This window comes from Cervus canadensis, chromosome 4 (genome assembly GCF_019320065.1).
Source record: "Cervus canadensis isolate Bull #8, Minnesota chromosome 4, ASM1932006v1, whole genome shotgun sequence".
Lineage (NCBI taxonomy): Eukaryota > Metazoa > Chordata > Mammalia > Artiodactyla > Cervidae > Cervus > Cervus canadensis.
In genome coordinates, this window is record NC_057389.1 from 88,423,879 (window position 1) to 88,444,676 (window position 20,798).

The 20,798-nt window shown below is 45.6% G+C and overlaps 2 protein-coding genes and 1 non-coding gene across 6 annotated transcripts in view; 1 reads left to right on the forward strand and 2 right to left on the reverse strand.

The window, feature by feature from the left end:
- The window catches only part of SAFB2 (scaffold attachment factor B2), a 29,781-nt gene extending 16,626 nt beyond the window's left edge, over positions 1-13,155 (reverse strand). The window contains exons 1-9 of the mRNA XM_043466301.1: positions 12,874-13,155; positions 11,681-11,765; positions 7,665-7,729; positions 7,373-7,576; positions 5,049-5,111; positions 4,338-4,365; positions 2,899-3,409; positions 2,422-2,471; positions 1,828-1,928 (exon numbers count right to left, since the gene is read on the reverse strand). Coding sequence (XP_043322236.1) covers positions 1,828-1,928; positions 2,422-2,471; positions 2,899-3,409; positions 4,338-4,365; positions 5,049-5,111; positions 7,373-7,576; positions 7,665-7,729; positions 11,681-11,765; positions 12,874-13,059 — 1,293 coding nt within the window. The 5' untranslated portion in view covers positions 13,060-13,155. The remainder of the gene's footprint in view (positions 1-1,827; positions 1,929-2,421; positions 2,472-2,898; positions 3,410-4,337; positions 4,366-5,048; positions 5,112-7,372; positions 7,577-7,664; positions 7,730-11,680; positions 11,766-12,873) is intronic.
- Positions 13,156-13,421: 266 nt separating this feature from the next.
- SAFB (scaffold attachment factor B) overlaps positions 13,422-20,798 on the forward strand; it is a 60,339-nt gene continuing 52,962 nt past the window's right edge. For 3 of the 4 annotated variants that reach the window (XM_043466292.1, XM_043466296.1, XM_043466295.1), the window contains exons 1-2: positions 13,422-13,732; positions 16,869-16,953. In XM_043466292.1, the coding sequence (XP_043322227.1) occupies positions 13,544-13,732; positions 16,869-16,953 (274 nt within the window). In that variant the 5' untranslated portion in view covers positions 13,422-13,543. The remainder of the gene's footprint in view (positions 13,733-16,868; positions 16,954-20,798) is intronic. The other variant, XM_043466294.1, reaches the window with a different exon arrangement.
- Positions 19,358-19,430, reverse strand: TRNAK-UUU. Its single transcript has one exon. It is a non-coding gene; the product is annotated as a tRNA-Lys (tRNA).

The following is a 20,798-nucleotide window of genomic DNA, read 5'->3' on the forward strand; positions in this document are numbered from 1 at the left end:
GACCTGACACTCATGGTTTTCCACATGGGGATAGAAAACCACTGCCCAGGCTGCAGAGGACAGCCCTGATATGTCCAAAGCACCCCATACAGGGCCTAAAGGGAAAGAGCCTCTGCTGAGAGGAACACAGATGTCAGTTCTCACATCAGAGATGAAGTTCTGCCTTCTCCCCTCTCCTCAAGGTGAGGGGCTGGGTCATTTGAGCATTCCATCCAACTAATTAGCCATGCCAAGGTTATCACTTCTGATGGCAGGTAAGCCCAAGTGAGAACAGACACCACAGAAAGCGCCCAGTTCCCTGTCGGCGCCCCTTCCCCAATTCCCTCCCCCAGCCATCAAGCTCCTTGCAGATCAAGCCTCTGTCTGCACACCCAGTTCCACTGCAGGGCCTTCCTGAGTCCTGCTGCCCAGGCCCAACGGCCAGGCATACTCAACGCTTGGGCCTTGGCCTAAACGTCACATCCTCAGTGATAATCACTGAGTCCACCTTCCAAGTCTAAATTAGATATTTCTACCATGCAAGGATGGCAGGCGGTAATCTTCAATATACTTAAAAATACATACATATGACATGTTGCAGTAAGTTATTTTCCACCAGATATAAGACTTACAACAATGCCTTGTTATCTGTTTCAGCTTTACAATCAGTTAAAGTCATTCAGTCATGTCTCTTTGGGACCCCATGGACTATACTGTCCATGCAATTTTCCAGACAGAATACTGGAGTAGGTAGCCTTTCCCTTCTCCAGGGCATCTTCCCAGCACAGGGATTGAACCCAGGTCTCCCTCATTGCAGACGGATTCTTTACCAGCTGAGACACAAAGGAAGCCGAAGAACACTGGAGTGGGTAGCCTATCCCTTCTCCAGCGGATCTTCCCAACCCAGGAATCAAACCAGAGTCTCCTGCATTGTAAGTGGATTCTTTACCAACTGAGTCATCAAGAGAAGCTCAGTGACTGATTGTAAATAAGTGAATAAATAGGTTTTGGCATAGTAGCGTTCTACATCCTTCCAAATGCTTCTTCAGGGTCTTGTCCGCTTCAGTCCCTAACTTCTCATCGAGGAACAAAGCCCTGAGTAAAGGAATGATAACCGGGCAGCCAGGATGGCACAGCGGCCTGGAACCCCTGCCACTTCCTGCCGCTGAGTGGTACCCTGCTGACTTCTCCCACCCACCATGGACCCCTGGGAGAACAGGAGACTGCTTCATTAGCTAATTCTAAAACAACAGAATCGTTCTTGAATGTTACTCAGAAGTTTCTAAATTGTAATATTTTCCTCCTGCCCCATGACCAGGAGTTGATTTATTTTTAAGCCACCATCCTGTTCAAATTCTCCAACTATGTATCTAAGATGCTAGAAGATATATGGAGACCAACTCTTCACTTACTGTTAAGGGGAAAAAACTCAGCATGCCGGCTGCCAGTGTTTTTTTTCTAGCTGCTCCACGGCACATGGAATCTTCCCAGATCAGGGATTGAACCTGTGTCCCCTGCATTGGCAGGAAGATTCCTAACTACTAGACTACCAGGGAAGTCGCAGTTTCCAGTTCTGTATTGGCTAAAAGACAGTTTGTTCAAGAGAAGCTGGAAAGCACAGCAGGGACACAGAGACTGCAGTTTACACACCTTCTTTGAGCAGCACCTACAAGCTGTCTGCTCTGCCTGTCGTGCACTCTCAACCAGGAGACAAGGTTTACTACCCCACAACTGGTTAGGTTCCACTCACCTCCAAGTTTTTCTTCTTGTCTATTTCTTTTCCCCCAACCAGAAATGAGAACCAGTATGCCAAGCCCAGGTGAGTGGCAGCACATTAGGGGAGCATACCTTTCCATATTTGCTGAAGAGGTTCTTCAGATCTGTCGCCCGAGTTGTGGAAGACAGTCCACTGACCCATAGATTCCTTCCAGAGCTATTGCTGATTCGACCTGCAGGAGTGAGATGATTATGCTTGGCCTCCTGAGACTGCAGCCCTCTCTTAAACCCTAATGCAATCCAACCTTGATTCCCCTGACTCAAGAATTTAATTACTGCCAACACATGGGACAGAAGACGAAAAATCTAGACCACAAAAACTGAGTTTTCTTACTTGAGGAATAATCACACCTATGTCAGTTACCAACTGATTAGCTCACAACCAAGATAGCAGTTCCTAAAATTCTATCATTTTACAGGTAGAAAAACACCTGTCCTATAGAAGGACTTTCACCATTCCATAAATGACAATCTCAACAAAGACATACATTCAGAAGCTCACCAACATTTAAAAATTAGTCTCTCAAGATACAATTAACTAGCTGATTAATTCCCATAATCCATTATAAAATCAAGTACTGGATCCAAATTGTGGATTCCTGCAGACCCCTCCCTCCCAAAATAAGGGATCGTTGGTGACTCCGTGACATGTAAGTTGAATCATACCTTTTTCATCTTTAACGATTGGCTTTATATCTTTTTCTTCCTTAAAAGAGCTAGAGATAAAAGTTAGTATTACTCGTACAGGAAAAAATAAAAGAGAACTAAATCAAAAGTGTGGTATGTGCTAAGACTGAATACCTACCAGAAAATTAGTCAGAAATAAAATTTTAACAGGCACCTTTGCAAGCTTATATTGGAAATCTCACCCCCCCAATACAATGTCAGATTCTTAAAAATCAATTCTATTTAGCTGAAGATAACACTTAACAATTTAAGAGCACAACCATAGCAGGTTGAGGAAAACAAAAGGAACTGAAATCACCCATTAAAAATACACAAAGAGAAATCAAACATTCTTTAGAAGTAAACTACAACTGCATCAGTCTGGCTGGCCAATTGCAGAAACAACAGCTTATGTGTGTCATTAAACGACCAATGAAAAGGAGATAGCGTCTGGTCTAAAACTGAGAAAAAACAAACCTCATTTTCTGATCAGCGCCCTCACTGGCTGAGGACTCTTTAGGAGCCGGAGGGACTTCATTACAAGCTTCAAAAGCAAACTTCTTCACGTCTTCTTTGCTATCCCCGGGGTCCGGGCTTGAGGCTTCCGGGGGCGCTTCCGCGGCCTCCTCGCTACAGGCTTCCGTGTGCTCTGAGGCTTTACTACTCTGCTCAATTGGCTTCTCTAGCCCTACAGGCTCACAGTCCGTCCTCTCGTCATCGCCTGTCTGCTCCACGGGCTCCCTTTTCACTACCGCTAACAGGGTGTCTGCCTTGCTCGACTGAGCGTGTGCTGTTGACTCGTTGGCCAAATCTAAATCACCCTCCTCCGGATGGGCGCTGTCAAAAAGGTCCTCTTCCTCCGCAAGTTTTCTGTCTGGCCCCACGCTACTTGTTTCCTGTGCAAATGGCTGCTCCAGCTCGGAACCTTCTTCTTTTACTGGCTCAGATTTACAAGTTTCCCCCAAAATGTCGAGTATTTTCTCATTTTCTACGGATTTAACAGGAATAGAATGGCACAAGGTTTAATTACCAGGGAAATAAAGCAATCACAAATGCGGAACTGGCACGGCGGCCACACTAACACGAAGAGAACTGCTAGCTACACAGAGATTGGAAAACCCGCGGGTACACAAACTTAACACTGGTTACACTACCTGCACTCTGACCGACTGCTAGAGTAAGCCTCTATGCTACATGGAAGAGAAAAGGCCCCCACAGATTTAAACACCTACAACCGTGTGGCAGCTTCTCGACAGTCTCGTTCGTGTTTTTGTTCAAGTATGGGTCTTCTCCTTATTTTTCCAGTGTCCAAGGTGCTGAATCGAACGCGATCACCATTCAAGGACAGCTCGACCTTCAAATTTCTTTGAATTTCTTTTAACAGGACAGTCCAATAGGAAAATCAGAAATTTTCGCCGGAGGAGACAAAGGCAGTCCAGAAGGGGAACAAACGCTGGGAATTTTCGTGGAGAAACTCTGGTTCCTCTTCTGGAATTCAGTCACTTCTCAGGCAATCAGTGCCCTGACCACCGCTTTGTCCTACCTTCACTGCATTAATCTAAACGACTGCAGCAAATAATACAAGATCTGCTTTATGTGTAGAAACACATGGAAGAATCACTGGGTGGGGGGGGAGGGAGGGCAGGGGAAGTACTTAAATGCCACTCTACATGGTTAGAGAGATGAAAGTCATCACTACATCTCACTTAACATATCTGACCTCCAGAAAGCAGAACAGCACTTCCATAGATCTGGTGAAACGAATGGGTTTCCAATCTCTGATCCTTGTACGATCTGGATTGTCCACCATTAAAATAATTCATAAGACCATAAAAAAGCTTAAAATATATAAACAGCTTTAAAAGAAAAGTGGGAAAACTTTCAAACCATAACTGTTGTGTTTCTCTTATCAGTACCTGGCTCCAACAGAGGTTCTTCAATATCCTATTGAGAAAAAGAAAAGACAAAACTCACAGAGCACTTTAATGTTAGCCCGTCCAGTCCCCCCTTGCAGTTAGGCCTCTGCAATTGGCAACAACTTTCAGTCCAGGCAGACATCACACCAGATCTGAGAAAAATCTCTCCCAACATGGAACTTTATGTGTAACTGGAATGTGTCAACAAAACCATTTCTCCACCCTGCTGGACAGCTCTCCCTAACTCCACCCTGGACTGAAGACACTAGCTCCTGGGCTTTGGGAGTCCGCTCCACCTATTTCTGCAGCCCTCCACCTCGCTTCCACCTTGTTTTGTCCATCCCTGCAACAGGCCCCAAAGTCTTCTTTACCCTCTTCAACTGGCTAATTTGACTGGCTCGCCAGACCTCAACTCTGACAGAGAAACTCCTCTGGGAAGCCCTCTAGTGTTTATGTCACCCAATCACCTGCACTTCTCCCTTCTGGTTACATTCTCGTTGGTCATTAACACCATGCCCACTAAACTGCAAACCCTGACCCTGACAATTTAGCTTAACTGCTTATGCTCAGCATCCCACTTAGGACCAAAGTGCAATGGATTGTTTACACACACACACACACTCTCTCTCTCTCTCACTCATTCTTTTTCACTGTGGAAAATTCACCACTCATGTCAGGTTTCCATTCATGCAGAACCAGACAGTAACCTACCGGAGGTACTTTGAAGTCCAATGATGAAGCATCCAAAGTGTTCTCGAAGCCTTCGCCATCAACCTGAAAGAAAAAAACGCCAAGACCACTTTGCGGAGACAGAATTATGAGTGTCAAGGCCCACATCTCACCACTTTCCAGGCCACCTATAGAAGCTTTCTTCACAATGCCAAATGCCACCTGCAAGCCCACTGCTGGATCCCAGTGGCCACCCCTTAGCCACAGGGGATATGTCCCCAAAGTCCAGTGGCTATCTACCATTTCAGACAGCACCAGGCCTTAAACACCATGTTTTCCCACACCAAAGGATAGGGAGTACGTACACCATGGATACACTGGACAAAAGCATGCCTTCTGTCCCGGTGAGGGTGGCGCAAGGTCTCATCATGCTACTCCGAAGGGCGTGTAATTTAGAACACCAGAATTGTTTATTTCATCTAATATTTGTAGACCCCAGTTGACCACGGGTAACTGAAACCTCAGAAAGCAAAACCATAGGTAAGGGGGGGATGATGTTACTCTGTTGATCACCTGCCTCCCTGTTTCTAGGCCCGCTCCAGGATCAGGCAGCCCCAGCATCTCTGATAGTGGCTCACAGCAGCTGGCACTCTGTCAGCACCAACCAACTGAATGAACGAACGACTGAGCAGATTCATTCTCCAGGCAGTTTCCCCACACTGGTGGTCAGCATACACTATCCAGCCTCAGACTTCTGAAGCTGACTCAAAGGGAAAGTGAACTTCACACTCCTCCGATTTCACTTGGTAGCAATTATTTTAAAATAACAATAACCTGGCACTTTCCCCAAATGTACTTTAAAACAAATATTTAACTTGTTCTTTTTTTTATTATCTACTATACTAAACAAAGGGTTTCCCTGGTAGTGTCTATTCCCAGCTGGCATAGAATCCGCCTGCAATGCAGGAGACCCTGGTTCAATTCCCGGGTCAGGAAGATACCGTAGAGAAGAGATAGGCTACTCACTCCAGTATTCTTAGGCTTCTCTGGTGGCTTAGATGGTAAAGAATCTGCCTGCAATGTGGGTAGACCTGGGTTTGATCCCTGAGTTGAGAAGATCCCCTGGAGGAGGGCATGGCAACCTACTCCAGTATTCTTGTCTAGAGAATCCCCATGGACACGGAAGCCTGGCGGGCTGCAGTCCATGGGGTCACAAAGAGTCAGACACGACTGAGTGACTAAGCACAGCACAGCATACTAAAGGAAAACTAGTATCTTAAAGGTTATTAAATTTGAAAGCTTTCTAACTCTTTAAGTGAAATACAAAAATATCCCTAAAGATTTTTTTCTTAGGTTTGAAACTTTTTGGGGGGCGGGGTGGGAAGGGAAGGTCATGCAGCATGCGGGATCTTAGTTCCCCAATCACATACTGAACCCATGCCCCCTGCTCTAGGAGTACAGAGTCCTAACCAATGGACCGCCAGGAAAGTCCCAGGTTTGAAATTTATGACCAGGATGTTTCCATTAACCAAGAAGTCAAGTCTATGCTATGGAAATAATTAACACACAAAAGGATCACACACAGAGAATTAACCAAAGCTCCATGCTAGCCTATGTCAAGCTGTGCCAACGTGTGGAATCTGTGACTTTTGACTTAAAGGTTTAAAGCTCAGTCCTATAAGGGTACTTCTTTTCCAGTTTCAAGCTAGAATGCCTTAAATAAAACCAAACTAAGACAGCTGGGCATGCCAAAGTGGTGAGGTTAAACTGGCAACCAGTTCCAGGACCACCAGGAAATTTTATGCCAAAAAGACAAGTGAAAAGCTGGCACTATGATGTTGCTTAAGAGAATTAAAGTCTTCCCTCATACACAGGAAGTTTAACAGTGGATCCCTTTAATTGGAGGGATTCTTCTAGGAGACAAAGACTTTTCTTCACTGTATTTCACATCCTTTAATTAACAACTGTCAACTTATGCATGGAATACATATTTAAACTATCAAGAGGATTATCTGCATGGTAAGATTATGAACTGTTTCTGTCTTCTTATCTTTCTATAGTTTTTTTAAACCTCTTCTCTTTTCAAACAAAATACTTTTAACAGTGTCAGACTTTTGACTTATGCTAAGAACATGTCCCCTACCCAATTACAGAAATAAGCATTACAGAGAAGTTATCCATTAGTTAACATCTGATCTGTGTTGAGTTTAAATGGATGCAATTTACACCAAGATTTAGACACCAAATGGTGATTTAGCTGCGTGTTATTTAACCAACCATCAGCGTGTTCCGTCTTGGCTGAAGCGCACACAAACAGTGAGGAGCCCCAGGGCTGCAGCATGTTGCACCGCAACTGCGTTACCTACAGCGTGTCCTGTGAACTGAGCCGGGAGCTCCCTCAGCTGCGTGGACACGTAGACTTTGCTCTCACAAAGGGATTCAAGGATGCTGTCAGTGCCATCCTCCCCGAAGTCTGGAGCAGCGCTGTTCTCAACTTCGGTTTCTTCTAACACATTAACGTCCATCATGTCAATACTCGGCAAACCCTCCAAACTTGCTTCCATATCCTCCTGTAATGAGGGACGACGAAAGGCGTCAACAACCAGGTGGACTGGGACGCAGAGCTCCTGCCGCCCCCTCTGTTGTCATGGCATCTACCTGCCCGTCTCTGGAATCTTCTTCCAGGCCATTGTCTTCAGTGCCTTCCTCTTCTGCCTTTTGTTCTAATAACAGAAAAATTGTTCAGTCAGATAGCACTTGGGTTCTGGCCTTGTAATTAGCTTCTGCAGGACGACACAGCTCAAGTCTTGGTGAGAACATGATACAAGGAAGCTGAATGTGACTGTTCGTCTATCACATACAGTTCTGTCTCAACTGGAACATAAGATCTAGGATTTCTGTAATACCATCAAAGTATTTTGATTCAGCACAAAATATCCAAAGCTTCAAAAGGTTTCCAAACCACTTCAAACTAACACAAACATCCTCAAACAAAAATGAGCAAAGGATTAAAAACAGGCATTTACCAACGAGTAAATTTAAGAAGTCATGTCCATATAGCACCCAAAGAACTACACCCTAAGAGTGTGTGCTGGACAACAGACCTGTGAGTTCCCCTTCGCTCCACCCACTGCATCAAGCCTCTGGCTTTCTGTCATTCTTCAGCCCAGAAGCTTTTTTCTACTCAAGGTGAAAGGCAAAGGCTACCATAAAGTCTATTTTCACCCTGGGCTCTGTGAATGCAAAAGGACTATTGAGAGTGATACCAGGTATTCCCAATGGGGCTGGAAGGGAAGGAAAGTGGTAACTCTTTGAAGGAAAGTAAAATCTTTGGGCTCCCTATGTTATCAACAGCCTTAAAAATGTACATACCTTTATTCTAGAATTCCCCTTAGGACGTGCAAAACAAAGGTGACCTATTCTAAAGGGCATATACAGACTAATATCCCAAAGAAAAGCAAACCATGGCATGTATGTTTACATGTGGGAGGCGAGTATTGGGGATCAGTGGGGATGTGGGCTCTAACAGGGTGATGCCTGGAGACATTTTTGGTGTTACAACTGGCAGTGCTACAGACACGTCGTGGGCAGTGGCTGCCCACGTAACACAGAGGACAGCACCCTACCACAAAGTTCTCGGTTCAAACTATCAACACTGCTGAGTCTGCAAAATGCTATGGCATACCACAGTTTTGCAACTTAAGAAGCCTCAGTCTTTATTTTATAGATGTTTAGTTGGTTTACAATGTTTTGTTAATTTCTGCTGTACAATAATTCAGTTATACACACATATATATATATATATTCTTTTTCACATCCTTTCCATTATGGCTTATTACAGGATACTGAATACAGTTGCCTGCACTATATAGTAGGACCTTGTTGTTGATCCAACTTATACATGGTAGTCTGCATCTGCTAATCCCAAACCACCACTCCATCACTCTCCCTACACACCCCACCCTCCACAACCGTAACTGTATGTTTTTGAGTCTGAAGAAACTTCAATCTTTGATTAAAGATGCCAACTGCAATATCCTAAGTATTTCATTTCTCATTATTATCAATGATTACTCAAGAAATGTAGTTTTATTATACACTGAGCTCTTCACATTATTTAATACCCCCTCACAATGCTAGCAGGTTTATTATCTGCATTTGACAGGAGAATTCGGTTCTGCTCCAAAGCAGGGACTCAAAAACTGAGCTGTCCCACCTCCCATTATATCTGAACTGGGCATATCCTTTTGAAACACACTGTTTAAAATGCTTTTTAATTGCACCCAATTTCTCAAGCCTCAAACAGTAGCTTGAAGTGCCCACGAAGAAGGTACACAGGAGAGAGGCAGACCAAAACACCTCACCAGAAAGCACCCTAAGTGGGAGTGAGAATGAGATAAACTCTGGGCACACAGACTACACCCCAATCTCAAGGGACGGGTCTTGACTAAAAACTGAAGGGTGGGGGAACAGAACAGGGTAATGGCAGAGACAATCCAATTTTAATCCCAAATGTAACCTAATTTAGAATGTTGATCTTTCAAAACACACCCAGTTTTCAGCAATTCTGCCCATTTAGATGAGTTGGGGGAAAGGACTCAAGTTCTGACCTGCAATGAAACTTTCAAAGTTCAGCTTCCTTTCACTTTTGAAAGGCAGTGGTTACTCACGAATTCCCAAAATCAGTCCAGCTTTGAGGCGGACTCTGGAAACCCACTGGCTGATGCCTACTAACCTTGAGGACCTAATTTCAACCAGGACACCATGAGGACCTACCACTTTGCATAACTAACCACATGCCCAGACGCCTCTGGAGAACACACTAGCTCTACAACCTGGAGGAGCTGTTCTCTGCCCCAGGATCTTGGGCTTTGGGGACTTCTGTGAAAAAGAAAGGTACCAGTGCCGTTCTAATCCCAACCTGTACTGATATACTCACTTTACACCATGAGTAATCATTATCAAGGGTTCCCTGACACAATGCTAACACCAAGTAGCTTTGAGCTGACCTATGCTTTAACCCACTCAGACATGTATTGGAAGTACTCAACTAAGTTTTTCTAATGATTCAAAGATTCCTTATAGGAACCAAAATCATTTTGCTAAGTAAACCTAACCTCACAGTTTAAAATGAGCACCTAAACACAAAAAAGTTTAAACTTTCAGCTGTTCAAAACCAAACTTTCAGATATGGGTAACTTAACAGCAAAGTACAAACAGGCTATCTCTATGTTTCCTGCTATAGACCCATCCCTCATGATTGATTTGTTTCAACGGTCCATGTCTACAGCTGAAATACGGACAGTTTCACAAGCAATGAAAAGATAACAGTGTTTTAAACGTAAACCCCTTTAAATATAACCTAACTCAAAAATTTAACCTTTCAAAATACATGCATAAGATTTAAACAGTTCACGGAGTTCTGGAAAAGTCATCCTGCTAGAAAGTCATTTCTTTTTACTTTCTGAGCAGCTGTATCCCACTGCCTGAAATTAGCACTTCTTTAGGTGAATGGGACATGGACAGCTGTAAAAACTTTTGTGCAGCACCCTTCAAGACAACAAGCCCTTCAAGACAAGTATGGGAGTTGCAAATTATACCGTTCTTATCACCAGTAAAGTCTGAAAATGAGAACCACTGTTAGTGAGGTTCCCACACTTTTGCTGTCAACCATAAAAAGGAAAGGAGCACTGATACATGTTATACTATGGATAAACCTTAAAAACACAATGCTCTGTGAAGGATGCCAGACATGAAAGGACATACGCTGTATGATTCTACTTACATGAAATGTCTAGAATGTGCAAAATCTTTAGAGACAAAACCTCAATTAGATACTGCTGGGGGCAGGGGGATATGTGAACTGACTGCTAATGGGGGATAGGTGATTCTTCTTGAGATGATGAAAATGTTCTAGAACTAAGAGTAGTGATGACCTCATAATCTTGTGAATATACTAAAAAGCACAGCATTATACACTTTAAGCATGTGAATTTTACAGTACATGAATTATATTTAGATTTGAAAAAAAAATCACACTAGAAAAACAGGCAAATGTTCCAACAACCTATTTTGGACCCTAAAGAAGTTGGGTTCTATTGGGTCTCTGCCTGCTGTCATTTTCCTTGGTTTAAGTCCTATTTTTTGAACCAGGAAGACAAGTAGGTGCATGTGGTTGATCAGGTCAGCCGGGGCAGCTTTTAAGACTGTGCCTTACACTAGTTCTTTTTTAATCCTAGAAACAAAAGCTGTAATGTTTTTAACTGTTGCTCAGTCACGAAGTCAAGTTCGACTCTTGAGATCTCATAGAATGCAGCCTGCCAGGCTCCTCTGTCCATGGGATTTTCCAGACAAGAATACTGGAGTGGGTTGCCATTTCCCTCCTCCAAAGGATCTTCCTGAGTCAGGGGTCGAACCCACATCTCCTGCATGGGCAGGTGGGTTCTTTACCGACGAGCCACCAGTATTTTAATTTTACTTGGCACCTACAAATCCTCCCCAGCACCCTGACAGAGTGACACATTAGGTGGTAGAAAAGCAAGCTGTTAGATGGAGGACAGTGAGAGCTAAAGGAGCTCTCCTGACTTGAAGGGCTAGAAGAATGGTAAAAAAAGTTTGCTATATAAGCTCTCTTGCTGTAGACACCCCAAGCAGCAATAAGTTAAAGTGGATACCTTTCACGCATCTCTTTGTCTTCTTGCTTGTGGCTTCCAAGGCAATACCAATTTCATCAGGATCCTGCCCTTCTTCCTTAACCGCCTGTTAGGAAGAGGCAAAGTTGACAACACTGTTAAGAGCTGTGGGGCACACACTGCTCTTCCTCTGTAACAATTTCCCAGCAACAAAGGCAACTCTTCCCTGCAAGAAGCAACTCTGTTTTTGCCACATGGGCTGCCAGGTCCCCAAGCAGTAGGTGAACCCAGTACTGCTTGGTTCTCTCTGGGCCCTTCACCCAAAAGAGGCTGGGGCTCCACAGTCAGGGATGATGGAGCTCCAAAATGGTCCCTAACCTCCACACTGTCTCAACTTTAAGTCAACAATGTAACAAACAGGCTACACTTGGTCTGGCAGTGGGCAAAGGGCTGAGCACTGCTCAACAGTACACCTTTGACCCAGGGCAGGGAAGAACACAGAACATCCTGGGTAGTGGGGGAGGCTGGTGGTTCAAGGCGACAGTGTGTTCTTACCCGTGCCTGCGGACTCCCCGGTGAATTCACCAGGTTCCTACTCTCAAGAGCCTGATTCCATGAGAGATGACCACCCGCCATACCCAATTTTGTGTTCAAGGCTGCGAAGTGGGACAATGAATGGTGCGATACAGGAAGTCATGGACTCGGAGCAAGTCTTCACTTGGGGTGGGGGGGGGGCGCAGAGACGACATCTCAAGACAGACCCCAAAATGACAACAAAGCACCAGCCAGATGGAGACCTGGGAGAGAAGCCGCCAGGTGCAGGGCACGGTGAACGCAAACGTCCTGGGGGCAAAAACGGGCACATCTCCCCTTCCCGGGCAATGGCAAAGGTTCTTCAATCATCCGCTCCGTAGGGGAGGAAACTGAGGCGCTGAGAGGGGACAGCACCTGTCCAAGGTCACACAATCCTGGGAAAAGTCCAGGGGCTACCTTACGACTAAGACGGGCTTTCAGAATACTGAGATGACTGAATGGAAGCAGGCAACAAGGCGCAGAGAGGGGCGGTGTCGGGCCAAGGTCACACAGCCGACCCCGTGGTTCCTGACAGTTCGGACCGGAGTTTACAACGAGAGATGCAGGCCGGGGGCGCCTCGCACTAGGGAGTCGCAGTGACAGGCCCGCAGGGGGGCGTTACTTGGTCTCTGGCGGCACCCCAGGGCCCCGGGTCGCCTCACCTTCTTGAGCCGCTCCATCAGGACGCTCTTGTTGCCGCCCGTGTCCAGGTTCCGCTTCTTCAGCTCCGCCCGCAGGTCGATCACCCTCAGGTCGCTGAGTCGCCGCGTCCCGACCTCTGAGACGCCCGAGACGACAGCGGCCGTGCCAGAACCCGAGTCGCTGGACCCTGCCAGAGTCTCCGCCATCCCGGGTGTGCTGTCCCCGCCAACTATTTCCCACACCGCCGGCGGCTGTAGCGGCTCTGAGCACAAAATGGCGCCGCCAGAGAGGAAAACGCACTCGCTTCCTCCCGCCCCCTTTTCCGGCTGCGCACGCGCGCCTCCCGAATAGGCATTCTTAGCCGCAGTCGGTCGCTCGCGCGTCGACCAACCGCAGGCCCTCGGCAACAGCGCGCAGGCGCTATAACTGCTATACGCATGCGTCTCGGCAGTTCGCGGCGGGAGGCCGGCGAGACGTAAAGCGCCCTGTACTTCACTCACAGGGCTCTCACTACGCAGGAGCAGAAGCGGCACCGGGCGTTGAACCCCCGCCGGGTACGCCTGCGCAGAAGACAGTAGCGCCGAAGCAGTCGGAACGGTTCCCTCACAGGCGGCGCAAGTTCGTCCTGGGAGCTGTGGTAAATCCGGCCCAGTTCTGTGCGAAGTGATCGGCAGAGCCAGGGCCCCTAGAATGGCGGAGTCTCTGTCCGGCTTAGGCGATTCTGGTGCGGTGGGCGCAGCGGTTCTGAGCTCCGCCTCGTCGGAGATCGGGACGCGGCGCCTCACCGACCTTAGGGTGATCGATCTGCGGGCGGAGCTGAAGAAACGGAACCTGGACTCGAGCGGCAACAAGAGCGCTCTGATGGAGCGACTTAGAAAGGTAGAGCTGGGACCCGGGGGGTGGGTAGGAGGTGGGCCGGGGAACCCTAGCGGCCGCGACAAGGGGCCTCCTGGCCTCGGGTCCCGCCCCCCCGGTCCCGTTTGCGGCCTGCCCAGGACCTCTTCCCGCTTCTCTCAGGCCCGAGCGGCATCGCCGATCCCCGGCGGGCCCAAGTTCAAAGCCCAGCGCTGCATCAAGGCAAGAACAAGAAAATCTCGACGCGAACGGGGGAAGTTTGAGGTGGCGGGTGACATCGGCCGAGAGCTTGTGTTATTCGCATCAGCCCCTGCTTTTTAGGGCTTCCCTCGGCTGCTTTCATCCCTCGGGTCGTATCCATCCCGAGAGTGGACGCGGAACCTGAAATCCTCGCTCCTCCCGAGTAAGGGGACTCGGCTGGGGAGGGGAGGTCGAGATTTGAACCCAGGCCGGGCGATTTTCTGATCGTGTGCTGGTTGCGGGGGCCTCCTCTGGGGAGAGAGATGCTGCTTGATCCGTTAGGGCCTAGAAGTCTAGAATAGGGGGGTAGTTTACGAAGTAACCTTATCAAGAAGGTATTGGGAGCGGGATTGAGGGGGAATGGCTCGGGGACTCAGCCTGGCAGGAAAAGTGATGGTTGTAATAAAGACCGGAAATGAAACTTACAGTTAGACTTCAGAACCTAAGGGCTCTGCCAGTCTCTTGACCCGATCTTGAGCGTGAAAGACATTTTAACCCTCTCTGGGTCTGTTTCTCCTTGTGACCAAAAGAGGAAAATATTAATTCTTAGTCGTTAAGAGTTAAGGAAGATGGCCCAAAATATGCTTGGCATGCTACCTGTAGCATATAAACATTCAAAGTGCAATTGCTGTCACAATGAACTTTTCTCTCTGTGCGCACTGTGTGGTATTTGCAATCTGGGTGTTCCTGATCCCTGCCTTGGGGGGTTCTGAGGGATGCGTTCCAAAAGCAGAGAGTTAAGTGTGCTTTTCTACTTTCCCTGTTCTGTGTGATTCTGGTGGCTTCTTTCACTGTCTTTGGACTTCTCTGTGATCTCTAACTAAGCCTTGTCACCTATCCTCCGCCCCCCACCCCCCCCCAAGCAGTGCAGTCTGTGACTCATTCCACCCTCTCCTGCCTCCCAAACAACAGAGGATCGGTTTTTGTTTATTAATTGCTGTTTAGAGGAAGTGGGGATTATTTCCTATTATCCAGATAAGGAAACAGGCTGGAGAGTGGTGAGTTACTTGCTCTGAGTCAGTAGTGCCTTTGTAACTTGAGTGTGTGTGTCTTTCACTATAGACACTAACTCCCTCTAAGCAGACAGGGCAGGCAGTTCACCCACAGAAGTGTTTACATGAAGATGCAAGGAGAGGAGAGTTGGTACCCAGGGACCTGTGATCCATGGTGTTACTAGCCTTAGGGCTTCCTGTCAGTAAAGGGAAATTGGTGGGGGTGGGAGGCTTTAGCCATTATTCCCAGATAGTCCACAAGCCTTTGATGTTGATAGGGTGGCATTGAACCTTCCTGTGAGGCTGTTGGTTGAAGCTGCTGTGATCTTCCACCAGCATCTCTGAGGGGAAAAATCTGTTCCTTCTTACTCTCCTCTTCAGTTTCTTAGGGATGTGCTCAAAATACACAAACACCATTGGCGTATATACCCATCTGCCACCTTACCCGAGCAAGTCTGGAAGTACTGGAGTTCTTCTCTTCTACTTCTGTCACCTATTGTTTTGTCCCTTCTTTGGTTTGTTTGTTAATTTATTCTTTTAGGAAGAACAAAAGAGGGGAAGGTGGAGGTGACAACACACAAAGTGTAATTTGGCAAGGCCTGTAAGGATGACTCACAGCCTATCGTCCCCCCAGAGACAACCCTGTAAACACTACACCTGGACGAGATGACGTGAGGAGCGGACTGGTCCACCTGTCTGGGGTAGTTGTTGTATTCTTCTGCTGGTGGTCCAGAATCTTTTGTCTCCAGAAAGAGGGTAGGGACTTTTTGTTTGAGCCCTCCTCCTGCAGAAGGAAATGACAACACACTCCAGTACCCTTACCTGGAAAATCCCACGGATGGAGGAGCCTGGTAGGCTACAGTCCACAGGGTTGCAAAGAGTTGGACACGACTGAGCAACTTCACTCACTCAGGCCAGGACATAACTTCAAATCTTTCTGGCTCTAGCTTCAGAGAGAAGGGAGAGATTTTCTTTTTCTTGGTACAGGTTAGATGTGGAGCCCCCAAACCTCATTCTGAACTTAGACTTTACCAAGCTAGAATACTCCTGAGAATCTTTGAGACTTCTGAAACTATTTACAAATAGAACCACATTTGAAATGGATTTAAACAGAACGTGGGCTCCCAGGACTATGCAGTAGAGAAAGGGTTTTCAAAAACCTGATTGTGAAGCCTGGTGTCTGAGGATATCAGCATTGACAGGCTTGGTCCGTGTTCTTTTGATTGATTGTTTTGTGGGTTTTTTTTTTTCCCCTCCTCTGAGTGCCTCCTTGGTGGCCTACACAGTGCTGAGCATAAGTGGGAGCTAGTCAAGTGAAGGACAGGCTCTTGGGATGACAGGCAGGACTTGTCAAGAGATCCTTATAATTCTCTGTTCAATGAAGCAGGTTCCCTGGTGGTTGAGAACTAGACCTTAGGAATCCGTCAGAGAGATGAGTGAGGGATGAAGTAGTCTGTGTCCCATCCCATGCCACGTCCTTATTCTGTCCAGATGGTGCTAGTGCAGGTGTTGAAAAGGGATCAGGGAGAGAGTTGAACAGTACAGTGTTGAGTAATGTCATAGGTAATTTGGCCCAGGAATAGGGTCAATCAGATTGTGGTGATAATTCTAAAAATAAGCTGACTGTTCGATGAGTGCTTGCTTTTCTTGGCTAATAGGAATTCTCCTGACAGCTTTCCAGGGTAAGAACTTTAATTAGTCCCTCATGCCAGAGTGAAAAACAAACTCGGAACAATTAAGTAAGCCTGCCTAAGACCAGGCAGCCAAGGTACGGTAGAATCAGTCTACCTCTGGGGCCCTTGCTGCAACAGAAAGAAGGGCTGAATGAGTGGGGAGAGGCCCTTTCCAGATCAGCCCCTGAAGCTTCTGTGAAAGTCAAGTCTGCGTGCTGCCTTTTTGGGTGAACTTTTCTTTTGCCTTCCCTTTAGGCAATTGAAGATGAGGGAGGTAATCCTGATGAAATTGAAATTACCTCTGAAGGAAATAAGAAGACATCAAAGAGATCCAGCAAAGGTATGGAGGGTGATGTTAGGAACTTCTTTCAAACTGGCTTCCTCTGCTAATGTGCCTGTGGACTGCCCTGTGAATCTTTGATGGACCTTGAATGAAGGTGTGCATTTTTTTTTTTCAAGATCTCTCCATTGTATTTTTGTTTCCATGGGATTTGGGAAGTCTTGGCACAGAAGAGGTACTGACACCTTTACTTATTTTCTTCTGTAGGTTTCTCGGCAGCTGTTGCTTATCCAGAGTCTTAACCTTCTTGAGGTAGAGAGTGTTTAGGATTACTTGAGTCTCCTATTGCTCTGACTTGTGGAAAATAACTTCCCTTTTAAATACCACCTGGGCAAAAACAGAGTCATCACTTTTACAGATGCTGCTTTCAAAAACTGTCTACCGCATAAAAACCAGGTTCCACATGGCATTAAAGACCCTCACCATTGCCCCAGATGGTCCCTTCACGCTCCCCCCCCCCCCCCCCCCACGTTCCTCTATTACATCCACCTGCAATTAGGTCCCAAACCTGTGGTTTACTCCATCCACTCCTCTTCCCCATCTGTCTGGATTCGAGTCCTAGTTCATCACGAGACAACTTCTGATCTCACCAGTAGCAAGTCTTCTCTCCTTAGGTCCTCTGCACTGCTCCGGCTTGAATTTCAGGTTGTTGAGGACAGAAGCTGCGTCTTCCTTGTTTTCCTACTTAGTATTTGCTCATGAATTACTTCCTAATTGAATTCAGTGACATCCAACTACTGTTTTAGGAAAGAATCAGCTAAAACTGGTCATTTGGGCTATCCTGAGAGTTCTCTTGGTAATTGGAGGTTTTGTTGCTCAGGCCCCAAAACAAAATAAAATACCTTCACCTGGCCAGCGGTGAAGACTGGGTGTGAAATGTCTGAGAGGCAGGCACCAGTGTCGACCAGGCTGTGTGGTGTATTAGCTCTGGTAGAAGAGCAGTCAGTGACCTCACTTTGAAATGAAGTCACTGTGTGGTCCACAGTTCATCATGCATTTTTCATTTTGCCCAAGTCAATGTTTTTTCCAAAGCAGAGTACTTAAAAAATCAATAGAGAACGCAATATTGTAATTATCCTTCAATTAAAAATAAATACATTAAGGGGAAAAATATCAACAGAGATAGACTATTATGGGGCAGGGGAGAAATAGAGCCTGTGGAGCTCCTTTTTTGCTTTCTTTTTCTCTTGAACAGAAAAAGAAATCCTTGTGTTAAAAGTTTTTAGGAACACAGGCATTAAATAAAGGAGGCAATCCATTATTCAGATTATGGGCATATTTTCCCAGACTTCCGTGTGTCTAAAGTCACCTAAAAACAAATACAGAAGGATGTTCACACACCTGTGTACCTTTGTCTTTCCTTAAAAAATTGTTCCTACTGCACACAGTGTTCTGTACTTTTTTTACTTAGCCTGTAAAGGGCATTTTCAATAGTGCTGAAAATAAAAACCTCATTTTTTTTAACAGTGAATAATCATTCTTCGTATGACTGTACCACAGTTGAGCTCCTCAGTCTTACTACTAGACTATTTGTTCCAGTTTTCAGCATGGCCGTGAACCAGAATTAACTCTGCTGAAGGAATATGATTTTGTTAACTAGAGAAGTAGAATTCTTGGGTCAAAAAATATGTGCATTTTATTTTAAAAATAGTTCTTAACAAATAGTTCAACAGGCTGTACTGGTTAATAACTAGCAACATCAGGGAATTGCAGAGGGTGCCTGTTTCTTTAAATTCTCACTTAATGCTGAATGTTATGTCTTTTTAAAAATGTTGCCTGTATATAGAAGTATCTCATTGTATGAATTTCTCCACAGCTAAAGTTTTTATTTATATTTCTTCACAGGTTAAACAGTTTCTGATAACTGACTGCCTGTATCTTCTGAATTGCTTTTTCATGCCTGCTGCCCATTTTTCTGCTGGGTTGTTAGTCTTACTGACTTTTGATAGTGCTTTCTCTCTATAAAATGTCACAATTGTTTTTTCCCAGTTTGTTATTTGACTCAACTACTTTGTGGTGTTTTGGTCTTTAAAATTTTTATCTTTAATACAGGCAATACAATCAACCTATGTGGGTTCTAGATTTTATGAAAGTTGCTCAGTCGTGTCTGACTCTTTGCGACTCCATACAGTCCATGGAATTCTCTAGGCCAGAATACTGGAGTGGGTAGCCTTTCCCTTCTCCAGGGCATCTTCCCAACCCAGGGATCAAACCCAGGTCTCCCTCACTGCAGGTGATTCTTTACCAGTTGAGCCATAAGGGAAGCCCAAGAATACTGGAGTGTGTAGCCTATCCCTTTTCCAGTGAATCTTCCTGACCCAGGAGTTGAACTGGGGTCTCCTGCATTGCAGGTCAATTCTTTACCAACTGAGCTATCCGGGAAGCCCCAAAATAGAGGACAGCACGCCTGAACAGGAACTTGAACCCTGGACCCTCAGATTAAAAGTCTGATATTCTACCTACTGAGCTATCTAGGCTCCTATTTTAGGAGCTGTCCAGGCTCCTAGATTTTTTCTCGTATATTGAAAGACTGTCCTTTGCTTTAAAATTGCTTTTTAAAAAGTCTGCATTGTGGAGTAGTATTTATCGTTTTATTTTGAGTTCATTTGGAATTTATTTTTGCATATGATGTGAAGTAAGTAGGGATCAAAATGTGGATTTTTAAAAAATATATATTATTTATTTATTTGGCTGTACCGGTCTTAGTTGCAGCATGTAGGATCTAGTTATCTGGCCAACGATTGAACCTGCATTGGGAGCATGGCATGTTAGCCTCTGGACCACCAGAGAAGTTCCAATATGGGATTTCTATTAAATTTCTTGTGCCCTTCCTTGCCCAATCAATCATACTACCTACCTGTCCCTCAGGGGGAAAAAAAAGTGATGATTTTGACCATAGATGATTAGTTTTGCCTGTTTTAAAACTTCATCTAGAACCATTCAATATAAAGTTGGGCAGGTGCATGCCACTTGTGGGAATCTTAGTTCCCTGACCAGGGATTGAACCCAAGCCCTCAGTAGTGAGAACATGGAATTCTAACCACAGGACTGCCAGAGAATTTCCAATACAAACTCTTTTGTGTCTGGTGTCTTAGCTTGGAGTAATTATATTTTGCAGTTAAGATTTTAGCTGAAAATAGAGGTTTTTTTTTTTTTTCCCTGCCCTGTTTGAACAAATTCAAAATTGTTTGAAATCTGGTTGTTTTAATCAGAGTCCTGGAAAGCATGAAAACTGGAAGTGTTAGTTGATCAGTGCAACCCCATGGACCGTGACTGGCCAGGCTTCTCTGTCCATGGGATTTCCCAGGCAAGAATACTGGAGTGGGTAGTCATTCTCTTCTCCAGGGGATCTTCCCCACCCAGGGATCAAACCCCGGTCTCCTGCACTGGCAGGCAGACTAGAAAGAATACCTCAGGTAATTTCAGCATTTCTCCAAGGTAGTTTTACACCAGTACTTTGTTTAACTCTTTTAGACTCTTAAAATAATTAGTAGCAAAGTAATTTATCTAGAAGAGCAAAGTCAGCATGTTTACTTTTTAAACTATTGCCTGATTCTGTGTTGCAAGCATGCATGCTAAGTCGCTTCACTCGGTGTTCGACTCTTTGTGACCTGTGGACTGCAGCCCGCCAAGCTCCTCTGTCCATGGGATTCTCCAGGCAGGATTACTGAAGTGGGTTGCTGTGCCCTCCTCCAGGGTGTATTCCTGACTCAGTGATCAAACCCTTATCTCTTACATCTCCTGCATTGCAGGCGGATTCTTTACCTCTAAGCCACTGGGTTATTGGGTTGTTTTTGTTTCTTTTGACATGATATCTCTTCTTTCTTTTTTAAAAATAACTATCA